Source organism: Miniopterus natalensis, chromosome 2, assembly GCF_054644295.1.
Source record: "Miniopterus natalensis isolate mMinNat1 chromosome 2, mMinNat1.hap1, whole genome shotgun sequence".
Taxonomy (NCBI): domain Eukaryota; kingdom Metazoa; phylum Chordata; class Mammalia; order Chiroptera; family Miniopteridae; genus Miniopterus; species Miniopterus natalensis.
In genome coordinates, this window is record NC_142082.1 from 143405401 (window position 1) to 143425265 (window position 19865).

The 19865-nt window shown below is 54.8% G+C and overlaps 1 protein-coding gene across 2 annotated transcripts; it reads left to right on the top strand.

Annotated features, from left to right (window-relative positions):
* The first annotated feature begins 127 nt into the window (after positions 1-127).
* Positions 128-19696, top strand: ADCY6 (adenylate cyclase 6). Of its 2 annotated transcripts, XM_087814688.1 has the most exons (22): positions 128-145; positions 4306-5164; positions 8720-8869; positions 9260-9381; positions 9475-9586; positions 9755-9882; positions 10384-10542; positions 10619-10760; positions 10875-11003; positions 11261-11286; positions 11521-11668; positions 11897-11994; positions 12178-12265; positions 12453-12569; positions 12823-12981; positions 13273-13451; positions 14291-14326; positions 14410-14539; positions 14834-15097; positions 15857-16061; positions 16861-16985; positions 17206-19696. In XM_087814688.1, exons 2-22 carry the CDS (start codon positions 4307-4309, stop codon positions 17329-17331), a joined length of 3501 nt encoding a protein of 1166 aa, XP_087670814.1. In that variant the 5' UTR covers positions 128-145; position 4306; the 3' UTR covers positions 17332-19696. The 2 variants fall into 2 exon arrangements, with proteins under 2 accessions (XP_087670814.1, XP_087670815.1); XM_087814689.1 differs by lacking the exon at positions 10384-10542.
* Positions 19697-19865: the final 169 nt, after the last annotated feature.

A 19865-nucleotide genomic window follows, 5' to 3' on the forward strand; every position in this document is an offset into this window, starting at 1 on the left:
GAGGGGGCGCGGGCGGCGGGCGCGGGCGGCGGGAGGGCCGGGACGCGCGGCACCGAGCAGGACCGCGGGACGGCGGGCCCGCCGGCCGGAGCCCGCGGGGACCGCGGGGCGGGGGCCCGGGGGAGGCGCCGACCCAGGCCGGCAGGTGAGACGCGCGCGGGAGGGGGGGAAGCGGGCGCACGCTGCTGCTGGGGGACTCCCGCCCGGCTCCGAGAGTTTCTTGTTGGGGCGTCTCAGAGTGTTTGCGGGGCGCCCGAGGCCGTGGGGGCGGGCGGAAGGCGGTCGGGGGGAGCTGGGGGACTCAGGGCTCCCGGCCCGCTCTCCCCGCCGCACGCGTCCCTTCCTCTCCCCGAGCCAGTTCCCGGCTGGCTGCGGCTGGGGCACAGGCGTGCTTTGGGGAGGCACTGTCCTGAGGTTTTTTTGCAGCGGGGCGCGCCTCCAAGTTTGGGTTAGAGTGTGATTGTGTTTCGGGGAAGGAAAGGCAGCCAGCGCGGAGGGAGGGATGCCTCTGTCTGCGGGAGTCCCTCTCCTCTTTCCCCAGACCTTGGGAATGAAAGGGAGAGGGGTGGTGTCGGGGCTGCAGCTCGGTGGGCCCGGCCGGGGGAGCAGGCTGAGTAACCGGCTCTGGGGCCTTATTGTAAAGCTAGAGGTGGATCAGGCGGTGGGACTCTTTCCCCATACCCTCCCCTTACCAAGTATGCCTGCGAGGTGGAGCAGCCTGGTGGGGCTTGTGTGGTGAGGGTAGAGACCGGAGCCCTCTGCGGTCTTTAGGGAGACCAAAGGCTGGGGAAGCAAGGAGAAGGTAATGCTGCACCTCCAGATACAGGCGAGGCGCTTCTACATCTGGAAAGGCCTGGAATTGAGGCCCATATCCCAGCATGGTGGATGGTGCTGCCACTGAAGGGCCCTGCCTGGGCAGTGCCTTCTGCTAGGAACTTTTCTGAAGTCATATTAAATCCCCAGGAGCCTCCTTTTGCCAGGGAGGGCAGGGGCAGAGGGGCCCTGGAGAGAGGATGGACAGGAAGTAGCCAGGAAGAAGGTTTGGGGAAAGCAGTGGACAGAGCCATCCTTGGGGCTGGGCCTTGGCCTGCTTCAGACTTTGAGTCTCAGGCTGGAGGATCAGGGTTTGGGAGGGACTTGAGGTATGGAAGGCACCGGGCCTCAGTCTGCCAGGCTGAATGGACATGTGGGAGCCCGTGGTGCCTGGAGTAGCAGATCTGCAGAGAGTGAAGAGGCCAGGGGCCAGGGGAGGAGGAGATTGTTGGCACAAGCTCAGGAGCCTGTCTCTGGGGAAGAGGGAGGTGGTCTGTGGTTCATAGTGATGGGCTCCTGGACAAGGAGGATTGGGGGACCATATAGGGAAGTTTTGTGGCTTTGAACAGTGCCCTCCCCTCTTTCCTACCATACCAGCCTGATGTGGGGTGAGTTCTCCAAGATGGGCAGTGCCTGGAGTGGAGCCCGGGGCGGGATGGTTGCAGTTGGTTGGACAATTACAGAGCTCTGAAGCTATCCCCTTGTGGGGAGTCAGAGTGTTCTTGGGAGGGTCATGTGTTCCCCTGGACAGTGTCTGCCCTTTCCTCTGTGGGTATGAGCCAGATGTTAGGATGTGCTTCCAGGGGGCTGGGAACATGGCCAGAAACAGGTCCTTTGGGAACAGAGCTCTGGGCCAGTGGTGCTGGTGAGGGTAGTAACAGGTCAAGGGACTGGTAAGTGGGAGGAGACTGAGGCAAAATGTCATGGGGTGGGGTGGGAAACCTGCTCACTCTGGGCTCTGTCTTTAGCAGCTCTGGGGCCTGACAGCCGAGGACACAGGGACTGATAGAACCAGGCGTCTGACTGGCTGGGGAGATGGGTGTTCTTGCTCATGACTTTTCTTTCATTCCATCTCTTGGACACTGGCAGAGTTTTGGGTTCAAAATGGTGTAGGGTGAGGAGAAGAACTATTTATTGTGCACTATGTGACAGGTACTATTAGAGTCTTTCCTCACAACTATTACTATTCCCATTGTACAGATGAAGAAACTGACCCAGGGAGGTTAAGTAACTTGTCCAAGGCTGTGAAGATAGCAATAATCACAATAAGGTTTGAAACCTGGTCTCTCTCTGAAAATCACGCTCTAATGGTGTATTTTGAAGAGCCAGGCTTTCTTTGGTGACCTTTTGCAAATGACAGCCTGATCAAAAGTCTTGGGTTTCTGACTGCCCCTCCAGATGGTGCTGTTGGTGTTGTTAAGGAGTCTGAAGGGTGTGCCTCTCTGTGGGATATAGGAGAAGGGATGCCGAGAACACTTGGCTGAGGGTGAACCAGGGGTGGGGGTTTCCTCTGTGCAGAGAGATCCCAGTTTGCATTCTGCTTTGTGGGCCCCTGGGATCTGATTGAAGCATAGCTTGTCCGGCTGGAAAGGCTGATCCTGTGGCCACCTAGGGGAATCGCTGGGTACTCTCCCCTTGTCCCCTAGTGAGTACAAATGTCAGTGCTGCTGATTGCAGGTATAAGTACAAGGAGCCCCTCAGGGTGCCCTGTGGGAGTGGAGGAGTGTGGCACTGGTGGGGACACAGGCATCCTCTTATGACAGTGCCCTCATTGTCACCTCTTAAGCTGGGCTCAGCTAGGAGATACATTGAGGGTGTTGTCATGGAATCCTTCCACCCAGTTTAAGACACTCACTCCAGGAGACCTGAGCTCTGGGACTGATTTGGTTACTTGTGATCTTTGTAACTTGGGCCAGCCATAAAAAAACGCAGCGGAGCTCAGTTTTTTGTTCTATGTTTTTCTGTAAAATCTATCCTGTGCCCCAGGTGGCCATAGGGCCAGCTTCACAGGGTTTTGGTGAAGATCAGATGGAATTAGACATGTGAAAGGACCTTGAAAAGTTTAAAGCACAGAGAAAGTGCATGGGACTATTATCCACCCATCCATCCACCCATTCATCTACTCAATGAACATTTATTTAGACCCTAGAGAGGTTGCAGATATACCAGTGAGCAACACAGACCAAAATTCTTGCCTTCATGAAGTTGACATTCCATTTAGGAGAGGCAGTGAACAAATAAGAAAACATATAGAATGGCAGTTGCTGATAAGAGCTGTGGAGAAGAATAAAGCATAAAGCTAGGAAGAGAGATAGGAGCTCCAAGAAAGAGGGTTGCTGTTTTGATAGAGTGGTCAGGGAAAACTCACGATAAGGGAACATTTGAGCTGTGCCCTGGAGGAGCTCTTGTTCCAGGCAGAGGGAACAGCAAACAGCAAGGCCCCAGGCTGGCCTGTGCATCGTGTATCAGGGACCAGCAAAGAGGCTAAAAGGACCGGAGTGCAGTGAGAGAGATGAAGAATCATAGGATTATTATTATTTCACATCAGCTGTTCTTTACCAAAGCCCTTGAGCTTTCTATCTTTTCAACATAAATTTATTGAGCCTCTACTGTGAGCCAAGTTCAGTACTTGGTGCTGGAAATAAAGCACTGAGCAAAATAGATATAAGCTATGTATAGTCAGAAGGATAGAGACACACATTAAACAAAGGATGATTTAATTATAATAGTGATAAGTACCATGGAGGAAATGTACAGAGGGTAAACAGGGAACCAAACTTAGCTGGGACATCTTTCCTGAGGAAGTTCCATGTAAACTGTGACCTGAGGGAGAAGTTGAATTTAGCTTGGCGAAGTGTGCCTAGTGTGTGAGTGTGTGTGTTTGAGTGTGATGGGGAAGGATGTGGAAAGATTCCCTTTTGTACAGAGGTCACCTACTGGCAGCTCACTGGCTGAATCCATTCCATAGACTTGATTTATTTGGCTTGCAGCATTGAAAAATATGAATTACTTGCCAACATTTAAAAATCAGGAGATGTCTTATTAAGATCTACATATTTGTTTTCAGCTTCTGTTGAAAAATCAGATCAGGCTCCACTGGGACACCATGGGCAAAAATATGCTGGGTGTATACCCTTCTGAACCAGAGGTGGCTTTGCTTACTGACGCAGGCAGTACCTTTTAGGGAAGAGGCGAATGTCGAAGTGTACTGCTTTGGAATCAGATGGATCTGGGTTAGAATCTTGTTCTCACACTTATGTGGCTGCTTGATCTTGGGCAGGTTACCTCACCTCCCTCTTCTCAGTTTCTTCACCTGCTGATACCATTTCCTCACCTTGGGGATACCATTGTCTTCTTTGGAGTCATTTTATGAGGGTGATGTGTCTGAAGCACTGAACTTGGCAATGGGAAGTGCTCAGTTAATAATAGCTCCTGGTGGTGGCAGGCTATGATGATGATATTAATACCGTGTCATTCTTTTTCTCCCTGCAGCATGTCATGGTTTAGTGGCCTTCTGGTCCCCAAAGTGGATGAACGGAAAACAGCCTGGGGTGAACGCAATGGGCAGAAGCGCCCTCGTCACAGGACTCGCACCAGTGGCTTCTGTGCGCCCCGATATATGAGCTGCCTCCAGGATGCACAGCCACCCAGCCCCAGCCCTACAGCTCCACCTCGGTGCCCCTGGCAGGAGGAGGCCTTCATCCGGAGGGGTGGCCCAGGCAAGGGCACTGAGCTGGGGCTGCGGGCAGTGGCCCTGGGCTTTGAGGACACTGAGACAACAGCAGCGGTTGGGGTGGCTGAGGTGGCACCCGATGTAGCACCCAGGAACAGGCGATCCTGCTGGCGCCGGCTGGTGCAGGTGTTCCAGTCGAAGCAGTTCCGCTCAGCCAAGCTGGAGCGCCTGTACCAGCGGTACTTCTTCCAGATGAACCAGAGCAGCCTCACGCTGCTGATGGCGGTGCTCGTGCTGCTCACAGCTGTGCTGCTGGCCTTCCATGCTGCGCCCGCCCGCCCTCAGCCTGCCTACGTGGCCCTGCTGGCCTGTGCAGCCATCCTCTTCGTGGTGCTCATGGTGGTGTGCAACCGGCATAGTTTCCGCCAGGACTCCATGTGGGTGGTGAGCTACGTGGTGCTGGGCATCCTGGCAGCTGTGCAGGTTGGGGGTGCCCTGGCAGCCAACCCCCATAGCCCATCAGTAGGCCTTTGGTGCCCTGTGTTCTTTGTCTACATCACCTACACGCTCCTACCCATCCGCATGCGGGCAGCTGTCTTCAGTGGCCTGGGCCTCTCCACCCTACATATGATCTTGGCCTGGCAACTCAACCGTGGTGATGCCTTCCTCTGGAAGCAGGTGGGTGGTCAGGGAGACAGGTATGGGGACACTAGCCTGGGAACGAGAAGGAGTCTGGTAATTGAGGGTGGGTGAGTGACGGGTGGATACAGGGTGTAAGGATGTCTGGTTATATCTGGGAGGAGGGGCAAGTGATGGGATGCCAAGTTTCAGGGGTTGGCCTCCATTTGGGATCTGGGGCAGAGGGCACTGTTGAGGGGAGGGAGGGCTGACTCCTGGACCCAAGCCTGTACTCTTACTGTGGGCCACAGTCTACAGCTCTTCAGCCTGAGTCCCTTGAAATAGTGTAGTGTAGCCTGTAGTGACATAATGTGGGGCTGGAGGTGGGACTGATGTTTCAGGCATTGACATGTCTGTTCCCAAGTTGACACCTGAGACTCAGGCCCTGGTGCCATCTCTGAAAAGTAGCTCTAGGGGGTGATCTGGAGGAATCGAGCAGGTTTTAGATGGAGTTAGCAAGGGAGGAGTTGTCTCTCTTCTGGACCAAGGCTATTTCTGAGAGGACAGGGAAGGTGAAGCGTGGGGTCAGTTATCTCCTGGGCTGGGAGTGGTTTGAATGAGGCTGGACTGTAGAAGAGAGGGGCGTTAGGGTCTGAGCTCATCTGCCCTCTCCCACTGGACTCCGGGTATCTGGCAGCCCTGCCTTAACTTTCTCTGCCCATGCTGTCTGCTGCCTCCGAGTTCTGAGTGGTGTATGAGGTAAGGCTTGACAGCGTGGTGTTGAGTGAGAAATAAAACCTTGGCTGCAGGAGGACCTGGTCATCTAATGGGCTTCGTTCTTCTCTGGGAGATCCGAGACAGCTAACCTCGCCTCTCCCAGCCTTAGTTTCCCAGTCTATAAAACAAGGATAAAAATAGCATCTACCTCATGATGTTAGGGCCTCGCCCTTTCCCAGAGTGAATCTAACGACAGGGCAGGGCAGCCTTCTCACCTGGGGCAGGGAGGTGCTGCGAACGCTGTAGGCGATGCTACCCAGTGAAGGGGTATCCAGGAAGTCCCTTTCAGAGAGACATGAACTTGTGGAGTCTGCCATCTCATGTCACCACCCTGACCGGGGAGCAGAGACCTGGCTGTCTTGCCAGGTGATCCTTCAGGGGCTGCTGTAGGCACAGCCTCCCAGCCAGCACACCTCATGATCCTGCCATTGGCACCCTGATTTAGAGGGTGCTGTCCTCTGTCTTGCTCCAGGTTTGAGGGAGCTGGCCTCTGCCTTGCCCAGGGCTTGTGGCCTGCAGCCCACCCTAGCCCCACCCACAAAGAGGAAGTTGCCTGGGGCTCCCAGGGTGAGAAGCTGGGTGCTCTGGCCTGATGCCCTTCCCAGCCTAGCCTGTGCTCCTGGAACAGAATGTACCTTTTTAAAAGTAACTTTATAGCCCTTTTGTTTGTGGAGCATGTGCCTGCAGGGCACTGTCAGACCTCTTAAAGGGACAGGGTCCTTCTGCCCCTGCTAGCCCCCCAGTTCCCTCCAGGATAGCTATCAAACTGGGCTTTGGATTTGCACGTCCTTCTGGGGGAGGAGGAGCTTGGAGATAGTGCCTCCCTTCTCCCTCCACCCCCCATCCTCTCTGGCTGGCCTGGGGTGGGTAGGTGCCTCTTCCCTGCTTTCGGCTGGCATGGTGCCCAGAGCCAGGCCTAGGGCCTGACTGGAGAGGCACAGTCCCATGGAGGCCACAGCTATGCCAGCCTCCCGCCTCCCCAGTGGGTCCTAGCAAGCACATTCTTGGAACGAGTGGAGAAAGTCTCCCCTGCTCCTGTTCTAGTCCCAAGGGCCAGGGCTGCCCATACCTCCTCCCTGAGCTGAGGACCATTCCCTGCGCCCAGTTGGCCTATGGGTTCTGGATGGGGTGGAGATGTTGCCTCCTTTCTAGGCTCCTTGGGCAGCCCCTTCCCAGATCCAGCCCCACTCATACTCACAGGAAGGAGCTTTTAGTCTCTGACCCACTCATTCAGACACACTGAGAGTTTTACCCAGCTAACTCCGCCCACCTTGGAGTCTCCTGCAGTGCCCTGGCATCCATTTTTTTCTCACAGTTTGATAGGGGTCTGTGTACAGATCTATTTCAGTCTCTCATCCCCCTTCCCCTTCCCTCCACCATGACTCACATTTTCCTCTTGGGCTCCTGGGGCCAGGAAGGGAAGTCACTTGGTTTGCCCCCCCTTTCCTTCTCCCCCACTGGGGGCTATTCTTAGAAACCCCTGAGGGAGATAGTGTGCCCCCCTCTTCACCCCTGCTGCTGGGAGGGGAGCCTTGTAATCTGGACTGGGAAGGGAGACTGGGAGGCCAATGCTAGAGGGTCAGAGCTGGAAATGGCTCACTGGTTAACCAGACCCCCCTCCATCTGACCCAAGAAAAGTGAAACTGAGGTCCCAGAGATTAAGTGACCTGCCCAATTCGCAGGACTAGTTCTGGTTGCGGGCAGAGCCCAGAACTCCTGGTTTCTAGTTGGTGCTCTTTCCCTCCCTTCTCCCAAAACCAGAGCCCAGCCCCAGCCAACTCTGGGGTGGAGCCACAAATGCCAGGTTAACCCCTGAATTTCCAGAAGCACAGAGGCTGGCTTCTTTTAAACTTGCTCTTCAGTCAGTGCTACTGATAACTGAGGGCTGAACATCCTGGGATCAGGGTCCTAGGTCGTGGGGCCAAGTGTTAGGGGTGGCTGGGTATGGTGGCACCCCATCCCAGTTAGGAAGGGTTCTTTGTGTCTGTAGAATTGATGACTCCCAAGCCTGGACTCTGAGGCTGGGCCTCAAGAGCGGGTAAGTGGAGTGAGTAAAAATCTTGGGCACCTAGAATGTACTGTACACTAGGGTTAGAACAGAAGCTGTGGAGTCTGACTGTCCTGGACTCAAGTCCCACACCAGTTCACTACCAGCTGTGTGATGTTGGGCAAGTTACTGAGCTTCTCTGAACCTGAGTCCCTCCCCTTTAAAATGAGATAGTGTTACTTCATAGAGTTGTAAGAAATACATTTGTCAATGTATAGAAGACACATATATAGGATCTAGGCACATTGTAGGCAGCAAACAAATTAGCTCCTGTAGCGATAATAGTAACTATTATTATATCAGGGCTGGAAGGGACCTTAGAGATCTTCCTGTTCTCCCTCTCCACGTTCTATATGAACAAACAGAGGCCCAGAGAGATGAGATAACTTGTCCTGGGCACTCACTGGAAAATGTCGAGCTCAGGTTTCCTGGACACTGTCCTGCAAGGAGAAACATATGCAGAAGCAGCAACACTTGTCTTTTGTTTAGGGTGTTTGTGGGGCAGGAAATCATAGTGTGCTGGGCTCAGGCTCGTGACCTACCTGGCCCTGGTTGGTGCTTCTATTACCATGAGCTGTGAAAAGATCTTGTTTCTAGCCATGCAGTGATCCAGGAAGGGAGCTGGAGTCCCATGGGGGATAGGGGAGATGTATTGCAGGCGTAGGTACACTTAGGGACAGACGGCACAGGATCTGGGCTTCCTCTGCAAAGGAGTTTATTTACAGAATCTAGCTAGTCACGCCTGTGCATGGGCAGGCTGGTCACCTGTCTGCCTCTGCCACCTCCTGCAGCTTGGTGCCAACATGCTGCTGTTCCTCTGTACCAACGTTATTGGCATCTGCACACACTACCCAGCTGAGGTGTCTCAGCGCCAGGCCTTTCAAGAGACTCGTGGCTACATCCAAGCCCGGCTGCACCTGCAGCATGAGAATCGGCAGCAGGTAGGGCTGTTCTCCTTGAGGTGCCTTCCCTCACCTCACCCCAAATAACTTGCAGGTTGGATCTGCTGCTTCATGCAACTCCGTGGAATAAGCGTGAATGGTTCCCTGATTGTGTATCACAGAGGCCCTATTCCACTGGGGTTTCTGTCCTGAGGGTGGGAGGTAGAAGATGGGAGCACATCCAAGGGGTAGTTGAATGGGGGGTGGTCAGAGAGGGCTCAGATGTCCATCTGCTGAGGGCTCTAATGGAGAAGGGTCAGGCTACTGCCCAGAAGGGAAGCTCAGGTCTCCAGAGAGGTCTGGGAGGGCTCTGGGGATGTGGAGGAACCAGGAGGGATTAAAAAGTAAAGGCAAGAAAATGGTGGTACCCTGTCAAAACCACTGGTCTAGGAGCGGCTACTGCTGTCGGTGTTGCCCCAGCACGTTGCCATGGAGATGAAAGAAGACATCAACACAAAGAAAGAAGACATGATGTTCCACAAGATCTACATCCAGAAGCATGACAATGTCAGGTAGGGTGGGGTGGGAGGATGCCAGGAAAAGTGGGGGATCTGGGAGTCTTTGAGGGCCACGTGGCACCTTCCATCTTTTGCCATCATCCACAGCATCCTGTTTGCAGACATCGAAGGTTTTACCAGCCTGGCATCCCAGTGCACCGCACAGGAGCTGGTCATGACCCTGAATGAGCTCTTTGCCCGGTTTGACAAGTTGGCTGCGGTGAGGGTGCTAGGGCTTGGGGGCAGGGCCGACTGGGGTGAGAGCAGAGCCTTGCTGGCGGCAGCCTGTAGGTGTGGGGCAGATACAGTCTGCAGTGAGGGTGGTGGGCCAGGCAGGCAGGATGGGCAGGAGAGTAAGGTGACTCTCCCCCAACTCTTTCTTCTTTAGGAAAATCACTGCCTGAGGATCAAGATCTTAGGGGACTGTTACTACTGTGTGTCAGGATTGCCTGAGGCCCGGGCAGACCATGCCCACTGCTGTGTGGAGATGGGGGTGGACATGATCGAGGCCATCTCGTAAGCAGCACCCCCTCCCAGGCTTTCTGGAACTGAAGGTGCCCCAGTCTGCTCCTACCCTTTGATATGTCCTCAGGGTTTTTCCTTAGTTTTGGCCATTTTCTCTGTCTTTGAGGTCTATTACTGGGGAGGAGGGTAGATCTCTCTTAAGCCCCTGTAAAGACCCCTGTGTACCTGATACTCCTGCCAGTGGGGATGGGGTAGGGGGAGCCAGGCTGAGAGGCTGGAGAGAACGGGAGCTGAACAGACCCGTGGCGTCCTCCTCTCCTAGTTCAGTTCCACAAAATGCCCCTGGGTCCCTGCTGGTGAACCCAGTTCTCAAACATTTGTCCTTGAGCCCCATGCAGCCTTCTGTCTCCATCCAGCCAAGACTGTGCTCCTGTGCCCTGCATTGGGGTCTGTTCTTGCCCACCTGGCTCTGAGGGGAGCAGAGGGCCTGGGCTCTGGGCTGGGAGTGGGGAAGACCATGCCAGGAGCTGAGCCAGGGCTGCCTCCTCTCAGGCTGGTGCGTGAGGTGACAGGTGTGAACGTGAACATGCGCGTGGGCATCCATAGCGGGCGCGTGCACTGCGGTGTCCTTGGCCTGCGGAAATGGCAATTCGATGTGTGGTCCAATGACGTGACTCTGGCCAACCACATGGAGGCGGGGGGCCGGGCCGGGTGAGTGTGGGGTCCAGGTGGTGAGGATGGGAGCTAGGTGGAAGAGCCTGGGTCTCACCTTCTTGTACCCACACAGCCGCATCCACATCACTCGGGCCACGCTGCAGTACCTGAATGGGGACTACGAGGTGGAGCCTGGCCATGGTGGTGAGCGCAATGCATACCTCAAGGAGCAGCACATTGAGACCTTCCTCATCCTGGGCACCAGCCAGAAACGGGTCAGGCCAGAGTGGGTCAGGGGAGGGGTGGGTGGGCAGGAGGACAAATGGGGTTGCAGGCAGAGGCCTTCTCTGGGCCCCTTTCCTGAGCCTATACCCGTGCTGCCTACACAGAAAGAGGAGAAGGCCATGCTGGCCAAGCTGCAGCGGGCGCGGGCCAACTCTGTGGAAGGGCTGATGCCACGCTGGGTGCCTGACCGAGCCTTCTCCCGGACCAAGGACTCCAAGGCTTTCCGCCAGATGGTGAGGGCCCACAGCACCAGGAGCTGGGCCTCACTTTCCTGTCTCCCTTAACACTCTGTGTCCCCCTTCCCTCTTCTGCCTTCCTTGGTGTGGCTGCCATTGCTATGAATGATTTCTGGTATTGGGGGTAGGAGGGTGATTTCATTCCAGGAGTTCCAAGCACCCCAAGGCATATGGGGGAACCCTCAGCAGTGTTAGGATGGGGAAGCAGGGCAGACGACTTTCACCTCACTTGTACACTCTGTCCCTTTCTCTAGGGCATTGATGATTCCAGCAAAGACAAGTAAGTCAGGCTGCTGAGGAGGGAGAGGAGGAAGGGGGAAGGCATTTGCACCTGGGACAGGGTTGTGGGGAGTAGAGGTACCCTCCCTCTCCTGGACTATAGATGTGTTGTTTGGGAGCAGTTGCCACACACTCGCTCACACTCCCCCTGGGCGCTGCCCATGCCCTTCGCTTCATATTGCCTCTCACATGGCCCTGCTCATGCACCTGGTGAAGCCATGTCCCCTGCCCTCAGCCGGGGTGCCCAAGATGCCCTGAACCCTGAGGATGAGGTAGATGAGTTCCTGGGCCGTGCCATTGATGCCCGTAGCATCGATCAGCTGCGCAAGGACCACGTGCGCCGGTTCCTGCTCACCTTCCAGAGAGAGGATCTTGAAAAGAAGGTTTGGGGGATGCAGGTGGAGGAGGGCTGGGGGAGGAGGCAGGTCCAGGCAGGGAAGTCTGAGCACAGGCCAGTGAACAGTACTGGGTTTTGGAGAATGGGGAGGTGACCAGAGATCATGGCAGGGATTCCTTTCAACCGGGTCAACTGCTTCTCACCCTTGAGGCCCCTGGTAGCGCCCTCCTCCCCAGGAGAGAGCTCAGCGCCAGCTCAGCCTCCTCTCCCTCAGTACTCACAGAAAGTGGATCCCCGTTTCGGAGCCTACGTGGCCTGTGCCCTGTTGGTCTTCTGCTTCATCTGCTTCATCCAGCTTCTCGTCTTCCCACAGTGAGAACCCTGCCCCTCCTTGCTCAGCTTCTCTTCCTCCAGCACTTCCCAGGACCTTCCTAAACACCCACATGGGCCCACAGTCCCTGGAGCCTGAGCCCTGTCCGTCTGGGGAGTGGGAAGTGGGACAAGGACACCCAGATCTTCCAGAGTAACATTTTCTCGGGCTCTCTCCTGCCCCAGCTCAATGCTGATGTTTGGGATCTATGCCGGGATCTTCCTACTGCTGCTGATCACTGTGCTGACTTGCGCGGTGTACTCCTGTGGCTCTGTGAGTAGGGGACTTCTGGGGCTGGTGTGGGCAGGCAGCTTCCAGGGCTGGTGGTGGGCAGGCCGGGCCAGAGGTGGTTACATGGGGTGAGGGAGGAGAAGGTTGTGTCTCTTCCATTGGGCCACACCCCTGGATGGCCTTACCCATGGCTGATGTGCCCTCCAACTCATCTGTCCCCTGCCTACAGCTTTGCCCTAAGGCCCTGCAACGCCTGTCGCGCAGCATTGTACGCTCGCGGGCACACAGCACTGCAGTTGGCATCTTTTCGGTCCTGCTTGTGTTCACCTCCGCCATCGCCAACATGGTAAAGGTCCTCCCTCCTTGTGCCAAGCCTGCTCTGGGCGCTGGGGTACAGAGATGATTAAGGCACATTTCCTCCCCTCCGGGAGCTTGTTCTCCGAAAGGAGGGGGTGAGGTCCACTCTAGTCCTCCCTCCTCCTTGATCTCGCCACCTCTTGTCATCCCTCTTTGAGAACTTGGGCCCCTGGGGTATAAGGCACCTGGGCAAGGCCCTCCCTTCCTTGGTTACCCTGATATACCTCCCCCCACTTTTGCAGTTCACCTGTAACCACACCCCCATACGGACCTGTGCAGCCCGGATGCTGAATTTAACACCTGCTGACATCACCGCCTGCCACCTGCAGCAGCTCAATTATTCTCTGGGCATTGATGCTCCCCTGTGTGAGGGCACCGCACCCACCTGCAGCTTCCCTGAGGTGTCCAAGGAGTGCTCAGGAAGGGCAGGGGGAGGGGTTTCCTGATTAGCACCAGTTATTGACCCCTCTGTGCCAGGCCTGGTGATGGGCACTGGAGACCCAGGATCTCACCAGAGTTGCCAACTCTAGGAGCAGCCAGGGGCCCTGGTAGGGGATGACTGGAGGGTGGAAGAGGTTCAGGTTTGAGGTTGTGGAGGGGAGCTTAGGTCAGGCAGGGGAGTGCAGGGCTCTCTGCATGGGGACACCTTGGCTTCTGCTTTTACCCAATACCACCTCTGCTGTTGCCCCCAGTACTTTGTCGGGAACATGCTGCTGAGTCTGTTGGCGAGCTCTGTCTTCCTGCACATCAATAGCATCGGGAAGTTGGCCATGATCTTTGTCCTGGGGCTCATCTATTTGGTGCTGCTTCTACTGGGCCCCCCAGCCACTATCTTTGACAACTATGATCTGCTGCTTGGAGTCCATGGCTTGTGAGTTCATCCTCGGGCCCTTTCATCCCCCAGATGTCCGGTGCCCAGGTCCCTTGTGCCCTTGGAATGTCACCACTCACCCCTTACCAGTGGCGGGGAAGGAGGCAGTGGAGGAGCTCCCAGCATATAATCCTAAACTGTCACCCAAGGAAACACCAGTGCTGGGAAATTCCTGTGTCTTTAGGTTAGACATTTTAAAAAAAATCTCCTTTTGAATTTGCATGATGCTTTCATATCCACTCCTGTAGGTCACACAGCTGCATGGTGGTAGAGCCCTGGCTAGGAATCAAAACTTCTGACTCCTGCTTGAGGGCTTTGTCTGGGACACCACTCTGGCTTTCCTCTGTAAACTGCCCCCCTTGTGATGTGGCCACAGCTTGGTGTAGTTGAAAAAGTCTCTGGAGTCCACTGGGTTTGAATCTCTGCTCTGCCACTCATTAGCTATGTGACCTTGGACAGGTGAATTAACTTTTCTGAGCCTCAATTTCCTCATCTGTAAAATGACAATGCCACCTATATAACAGGGTGGTTGTAAAGATGATAGTAACTAACACTGTTGTGCTAAGCCTTTTGCATGCACTATTTAGATCTGATACCTCTTTTATTGATGAGGAAACAGGCTTGGAGAGTTGAGCAACTTGTTCCAGGTCACATAGCTGGTAAGTAGAGGAACCAGGAGTGGAACCTCTGTTCTTAATGAGTGACTATAAGCAAAGCCCTGGCCCAATGCCTGGTTTATGATATGTGCTCAATAAGTGCAGTTTCTGTCTCCCCTTCCCTGCCCCCACACAGTATCCCAGAAACAACCGATGACTTTGTCTCTTGTGTCTTCCTGCCAGGGCTTCTTCCAATGAGACCTTCAGTGGGCTGGACTGGTAAGTGAGGGTTCTGAGGCAGTGAAGGGTAGGGCTGCCACATACCTCCTTCAGACACTGAGCATGCCTCTGCTTACCTGCAGCCCAGCTGCAGGGAGGGTGGCACTCAAATACATGACCCCCGTGATTCTGCTGGTGTTTGCGCTGGCACTGTATCTGCATGCTCAGCAGGTGGAATCGACTGCCCGCCTGGACTTCCTCTGGAAACTGCAGGTGACTGGGTGGGCCGGGGGAATAGGGGGGGGATAGATTTTGGGGGCAGAGCCTCGGCCAAACCAGAAATGCATCTCGTTAGCTCGCCAAGGCTCTGGCTGCCCCAAGCCCACCTTGGCTCCATGCCTTCTCTGTGTCCCTGCCCCCTTCACCCCTTTGCCTGTTCTTAAGGCCTTATCTGTCCATGCCTTTCTTCTCCCACGTGGTTCCCTCTGATGCCCATCTCCAGGCGTTGGCTGCTGCACCCACCCCTTGTGAGTGTTGGGCAATGGGTGATGGGTGTGGTGTCCACAGGCAACAGGGGAGAAGGAGGAGATGGAGGAGCTCCAGGCATACAACCGGCGTCTGCTGCATAACATCCTGCCCAAGGATGTGGCCGCCCACTTTCTGGCCCGGGAGCGCCGGAATGATGAGCTGTACTATCAGTCTTGTGAGTGTGTGGCTGTCATGTTTGCCTCCATTGCCAACTTCTCTGAGTTCTACGTGGAGCTGGAGGCAAACAATGAGGGTGTCGAGTGCCTTCGGCTGCTCAATGAGATCATCGCTGACTTTGATGAGGTACTTGTCCAGTCACCTGGTGCTGGCAGGGTGGGGAGAACTGTGGCTGAGGCGGCCAGGATTGGAGAGGGTGGGTGGGGAAGGTAGGGAAATTTGACGGGACCCAGAGATGTGAGGGGCAGGGGTAAGGGTAGGTACAGTGGAGGCAAGATAGGGACCCATACAGGTGTTAAGAGGCAGCAAGGAGGTGAGCCCCAGTGGGGTAGGGTCATTGTTGGAGAGCGAAGGAGGACAAGAGGATCTGGAGGAGACAGGATAGGTACCAGGTGAAGGTCATTGAAGAGAAAGGCAAGAGTCTATGGACAGAGCCCCATAAGGCCAAGTAAGCAAGATGGTCCCTCTGAATAGAGGAAATAGAAGGAAAATATATGGAAGTGTCCTGAACCTCCAAATCAGCAATGGGCTCTCCACTGTTCTGGAGGGGAGGCACTTCCTAACTCTGGGCCTCAGTTTCCCAAAAGGTCAGGGTTGGTATAACTGATACTTGATATCCCTTCTGTGGTTCTGGAATCTGTGAGTGAGCTATTGAATTGACCTGAAGCTCTGTGCTCAAGCCCCAGCCTGGGTTCTGATGGCTGCCTGGTGAAGGAGGCCTTGTTTTCCTGGTTCCTCAGCCCTGCTCTGAGAGCAGCAGCTGGAGGGGGAGCTGCTAAGACAGGGCAGTGGGGAAGGGGGCCAGGGCATGGCAAGGAATGAGCACCGGGGCAGGGCTGGGTTTGGCCTCTTTGCCTTGACAGCGGGTCCCCCTGTGCTGTCCAGATCATCAGTGAGGAGAGGTTCCGGCAGCTGGAGAAGATCAAGACGATTGGTAGCACCTACATGGCTGCCTCTGGACTGAACGCCAGCACCTATGATCAGGTGGGCCGCTCCCACATCACTGCCCTCGCTGACTACGCTATGCGGCTCATGGAGCAGATGAAGCACATCAATGAGCACTCCTTCAACAATTTCCAGATGAAGATTGGTGAGAGGGTCTGGTGGCCTGGAGGGTTTTCTCAGGGCTGTTTCAGGGGGGAAGCTCAGGGAGCAGGCAGGATGGCATCACAGATTCCCCACCAGGACTCTTGTGGGTTTTCTTTCTCTCACTATATTGTCTGCCATGAAGGACAGAGATCATTTATTGAGGCCCAGCTATGTGCTAGGCACTGTTTTAGACATTTGTGAGCACACTTTAATCCTCACATTATCATCCCCTTTCACAGATAAAGAAACTGAGTCTCAGAGATTAACTAGTAAGTGGTTGAACTGGGATTCAAAACCAGGTTTATGTCAACTCTAGTACTTGTGCCCTTATCTGCAGCCAGTCTGATAAGAGGCACTTCCTCTCAGATGAACTGAGGATGGGAGTGGTTAATGGCATGGCTTCTGGAGTCAGACTGTCTGGTTTGAATTCTGGATATTGCGTGTACTGGCTTATTTAGCAAGTCACCTAACTTCTCTTAGCTTCACTTGCCTTATCTGTAAAATGGGGTTAACGATACCTACGTTTTAGGGTTGTTGAGAGGACGAAAGGCTAGTGAAAACATTTACCAGAGTGGCTAGCACAGAGCGCACATTCAGTAGGTTAGCTACTGTTTCTGCAGAGCCGCCCTGACTTGTGGGAGCTCCTCAACTGACAGGACCATTCTTTACAACCAGGACACTTGTCCCTTTGCCATTTTCTTCTCTGGATCCTTCTAAAGGTGCCAGGAGGTGGGATGACTCCCTGGGCTGACTCTGGTACAGCCACTCATCTCAGTGTCTTACTGCTCTCTCCACCCCAGGACTGAACATGGGCCCTGTGGTGGCAGGCGTCATTGGGGCTCGGAAGCCACAGTATGACATCTGGGGGAATACAGTGAATGTCTCTAGCCGGATGGACAGCACAGGGGTTCCTGACCGAATCCAGGTGAGGGGAATGTGAATAGAGGTTGGGATGGGTCTGGGTCTGGGGGACTTCTGAAGGTCCCTTTCTGCAGTCCTTAGGACAGGGATAGGGTGGCAGTGTGCTGTGGTTGGTGGGGTGGGGACTGGGGGAAGGCAGCTAGTGTGACGAGAGGACCTCTGGGCCCCTACAAATGTAGCAGGAAGGATCCCAGGCTAAGCTATCTCCGTTCCCACCCCCCTAGGTGACCACGGACCTGTACCAGGTTCTAGCTGCCAAGGGCTACCAGCTGGAGTGTCGAGGGGTGGTCAAGGTGAAGGGCAAGGGGGAGATGACCACCTACTTCCTCAATGGGGGCCCCAGCAGTTAGCAGGGCCCAGCTAAAAAATTTAGCTGAAGGGACCAAGGTGGGCATTTGAGTGGACTCTGTGCTCGCTGGGTGAAGATGTGGCAGGGGGCACCTAGCCTCAAGACCCTGCTGACCACGAAAGGGAACATCCCAGCAGCCTGTGCTTGGACCATGCTCGTCTACCCTCAGGCTGGAGAATGAGGAGATACCAAGAGGGTTTTGCAAGTGACTTTCTTTTTAAATTGGGGCCAGGCTGTCCCTTTTCCTTTCTTCCAGCTTTTGGGAGCAGGGGAGGGGGTAGCAGTGGGAGCCTTCCTGCCCGAAAGACGGAAATGGCAGCTTGCCATGCCTACCCTTTCCCTGTCTGGGCAACAGGATCAGGGCTGGGCCCTTCATTTCCCTTTTTCCTGAGAATACTTTGTACAAAGACTGGGGCAGGTGTGAAGAGTGCCTATTCCATGCTTGCCTTTGCTATGCCTGCATCCCCAGCATGGTCCTGGGGACCCCCGACCCCAGCCAGCTCTCCCTCTTAGGCACAGGAAGAGGAGGGAGATGCTCTTGGGACCCAGCTCTGTGCATATTTCGGGGGAATGTTTCCATTTGCCAAATCCTAGTCCCATGATCTGTCCCCAAAGGGGAACAAAGGGACTTCTGACAGCTCAGATTTAGCCCCAGTTCCTGCAAAGTGCCAGGGAAAGGGGCATCTGGCCTCATTGGTACTGTGAAAATGCCGGGCCAGAGAGCAGGCATTTGTGTGGGAATGTCAGAGCAGGAGCTGGAAGTTCACCTGCAGGTGCCAAAGAGAGCAGGCTTGCCAGGGAGAGGGGTGGGGCCGGACTCTGGTCTGAGGGCCCGATGATCAGGATCAGGTCATCCTGCCCCAGTGCTCTCTTACTGTCTGCTGGCAAGGGGGCATGGAGCATCTCTACCCCATCTATTGCCAAATTAGAAAAGGGCCAGGGCATGGAGGAAAATGACCCTGATCCCATACTGTCCTTCCAAGCCTTTGGCACTGGGGAGGGCCTGTGTGTCTGTGCAATGTGTGTGCATGTCAGTCTTTGTGTGTGTCTGTTGTCCAGGGCTGTATGTCCTTGTGCTCCAGTTCCTCAGCTCTCCACCCCAGGCTGCCTCTCTCCTATGGGCCTCTTGTCTTCTGGGAATAAGGCAGGGTTTCTGGTTTCAAAGGATGGAGAGAGACACCCAGGTTGCATAGGAATGGGATTTGGTGTCGTAGGAAGAGAAGGGGTTCCCTCCCCCAAAAAGAGAGAAGGGGTCCCTGAGGAAAAGAGTCCTTTTTGTGCCAAATCCCTAAGTGCCATTTGGTGGCCATGTGTGCAGCATGACTATCTCCTTGCCTGAGGCAGAGACCAAGCCTGAACTGTCTGGGGTTTGGTGGGCAGAGGCTCAGGACTTGCCTGGGTTTCCCAGCTGGTGTCCTGGGGCGTGGTATGCTTTGGGACTAGTATAGCATGGGATCCCTCTGAGGACCCAGATACTGGTACTAAGGGATGGGGCAGGGGAACCTGAAAGTTGTCCTTCCCCAGCCTTCAGCCTGAGTCTAGCACGTTCCTGGCTCCCCGATCCCCATGAAGCCTGCAAGGGCTGGCAGGAGGGTTAGGAGGCTGGACTCTGTTCCCTTCTTATTCCTGCCTCCTTTTTAATCTCTTTCCCTGCAACCTCTTGCCTCTGGCCTGAATTAGTTGGTGCCTTGGTTTCTCTGTCCGTACCTATTTAAACCAGGGTCACTAGCCTGAATTTTGCTTGAAGATTGCTTTGTCTTGGAGGTCATTAGAGGGAGAGGAGAAAGGGCTCCAGAGTTGCTGGGTTGGGGTAGAAGGGGCAGGTGGCACTCTTGCCCTTCCTCATGCCCTTTCTGACTCTAGCTCCTGGTAGAGGCCTGGTTTCTGATTTGAACTGCCTGCCTTGGAGGATCTTCATGCATCAACCAAACAGGCCATTAGGCACTTCATTAGCCAGGGCAGGAGGAGGGGAAAAGACTAGTTGGTCTAGACTGAAAATCAACTTCCCTCCCCCAAGCCATATCCCTGGATAGGAAGGGACTGCTTGGAGCTATGGGGTGGGCGTGAGGGTAGAAGGGGACCAGAGCAGGAACACCTCAGTCTTTGGTGACTTGTCTCTGCTTCTTGCTAGGCAGGAAGGACATGTCCACACCCTGGCTCCCTGTACCACAGTGCCAGCCATGCTCTTCCCCTGGGCTACCACTGTCTCCTTCCTCACCAGTTGGTGGGGGAAATCGGTGGATGGGAGGCCCAGGGACTTGGTTTTATACTGTAACCACTGTGGGAGGGGGGATGGTGATGTACCATGTATTTCAGTGAAATATTTAATATATTTAAATATCAATAAAATCAAACTCTTTGTAAAATTTCCTGTTCTCTGCAGCTGTTCTGGGCTCCGGGTTGGGATCAGAATGGGAGGCAGCCTCCTGCCTGAGGGCTTGGTGGACCTTTCCTGTCTATAGTCAGAGGGCTTCCTCTGCTTTTCTCCCGGCCAAGGTGAAGCTGCAGTGTCTTCAGAGAGCATAACTACTCTAG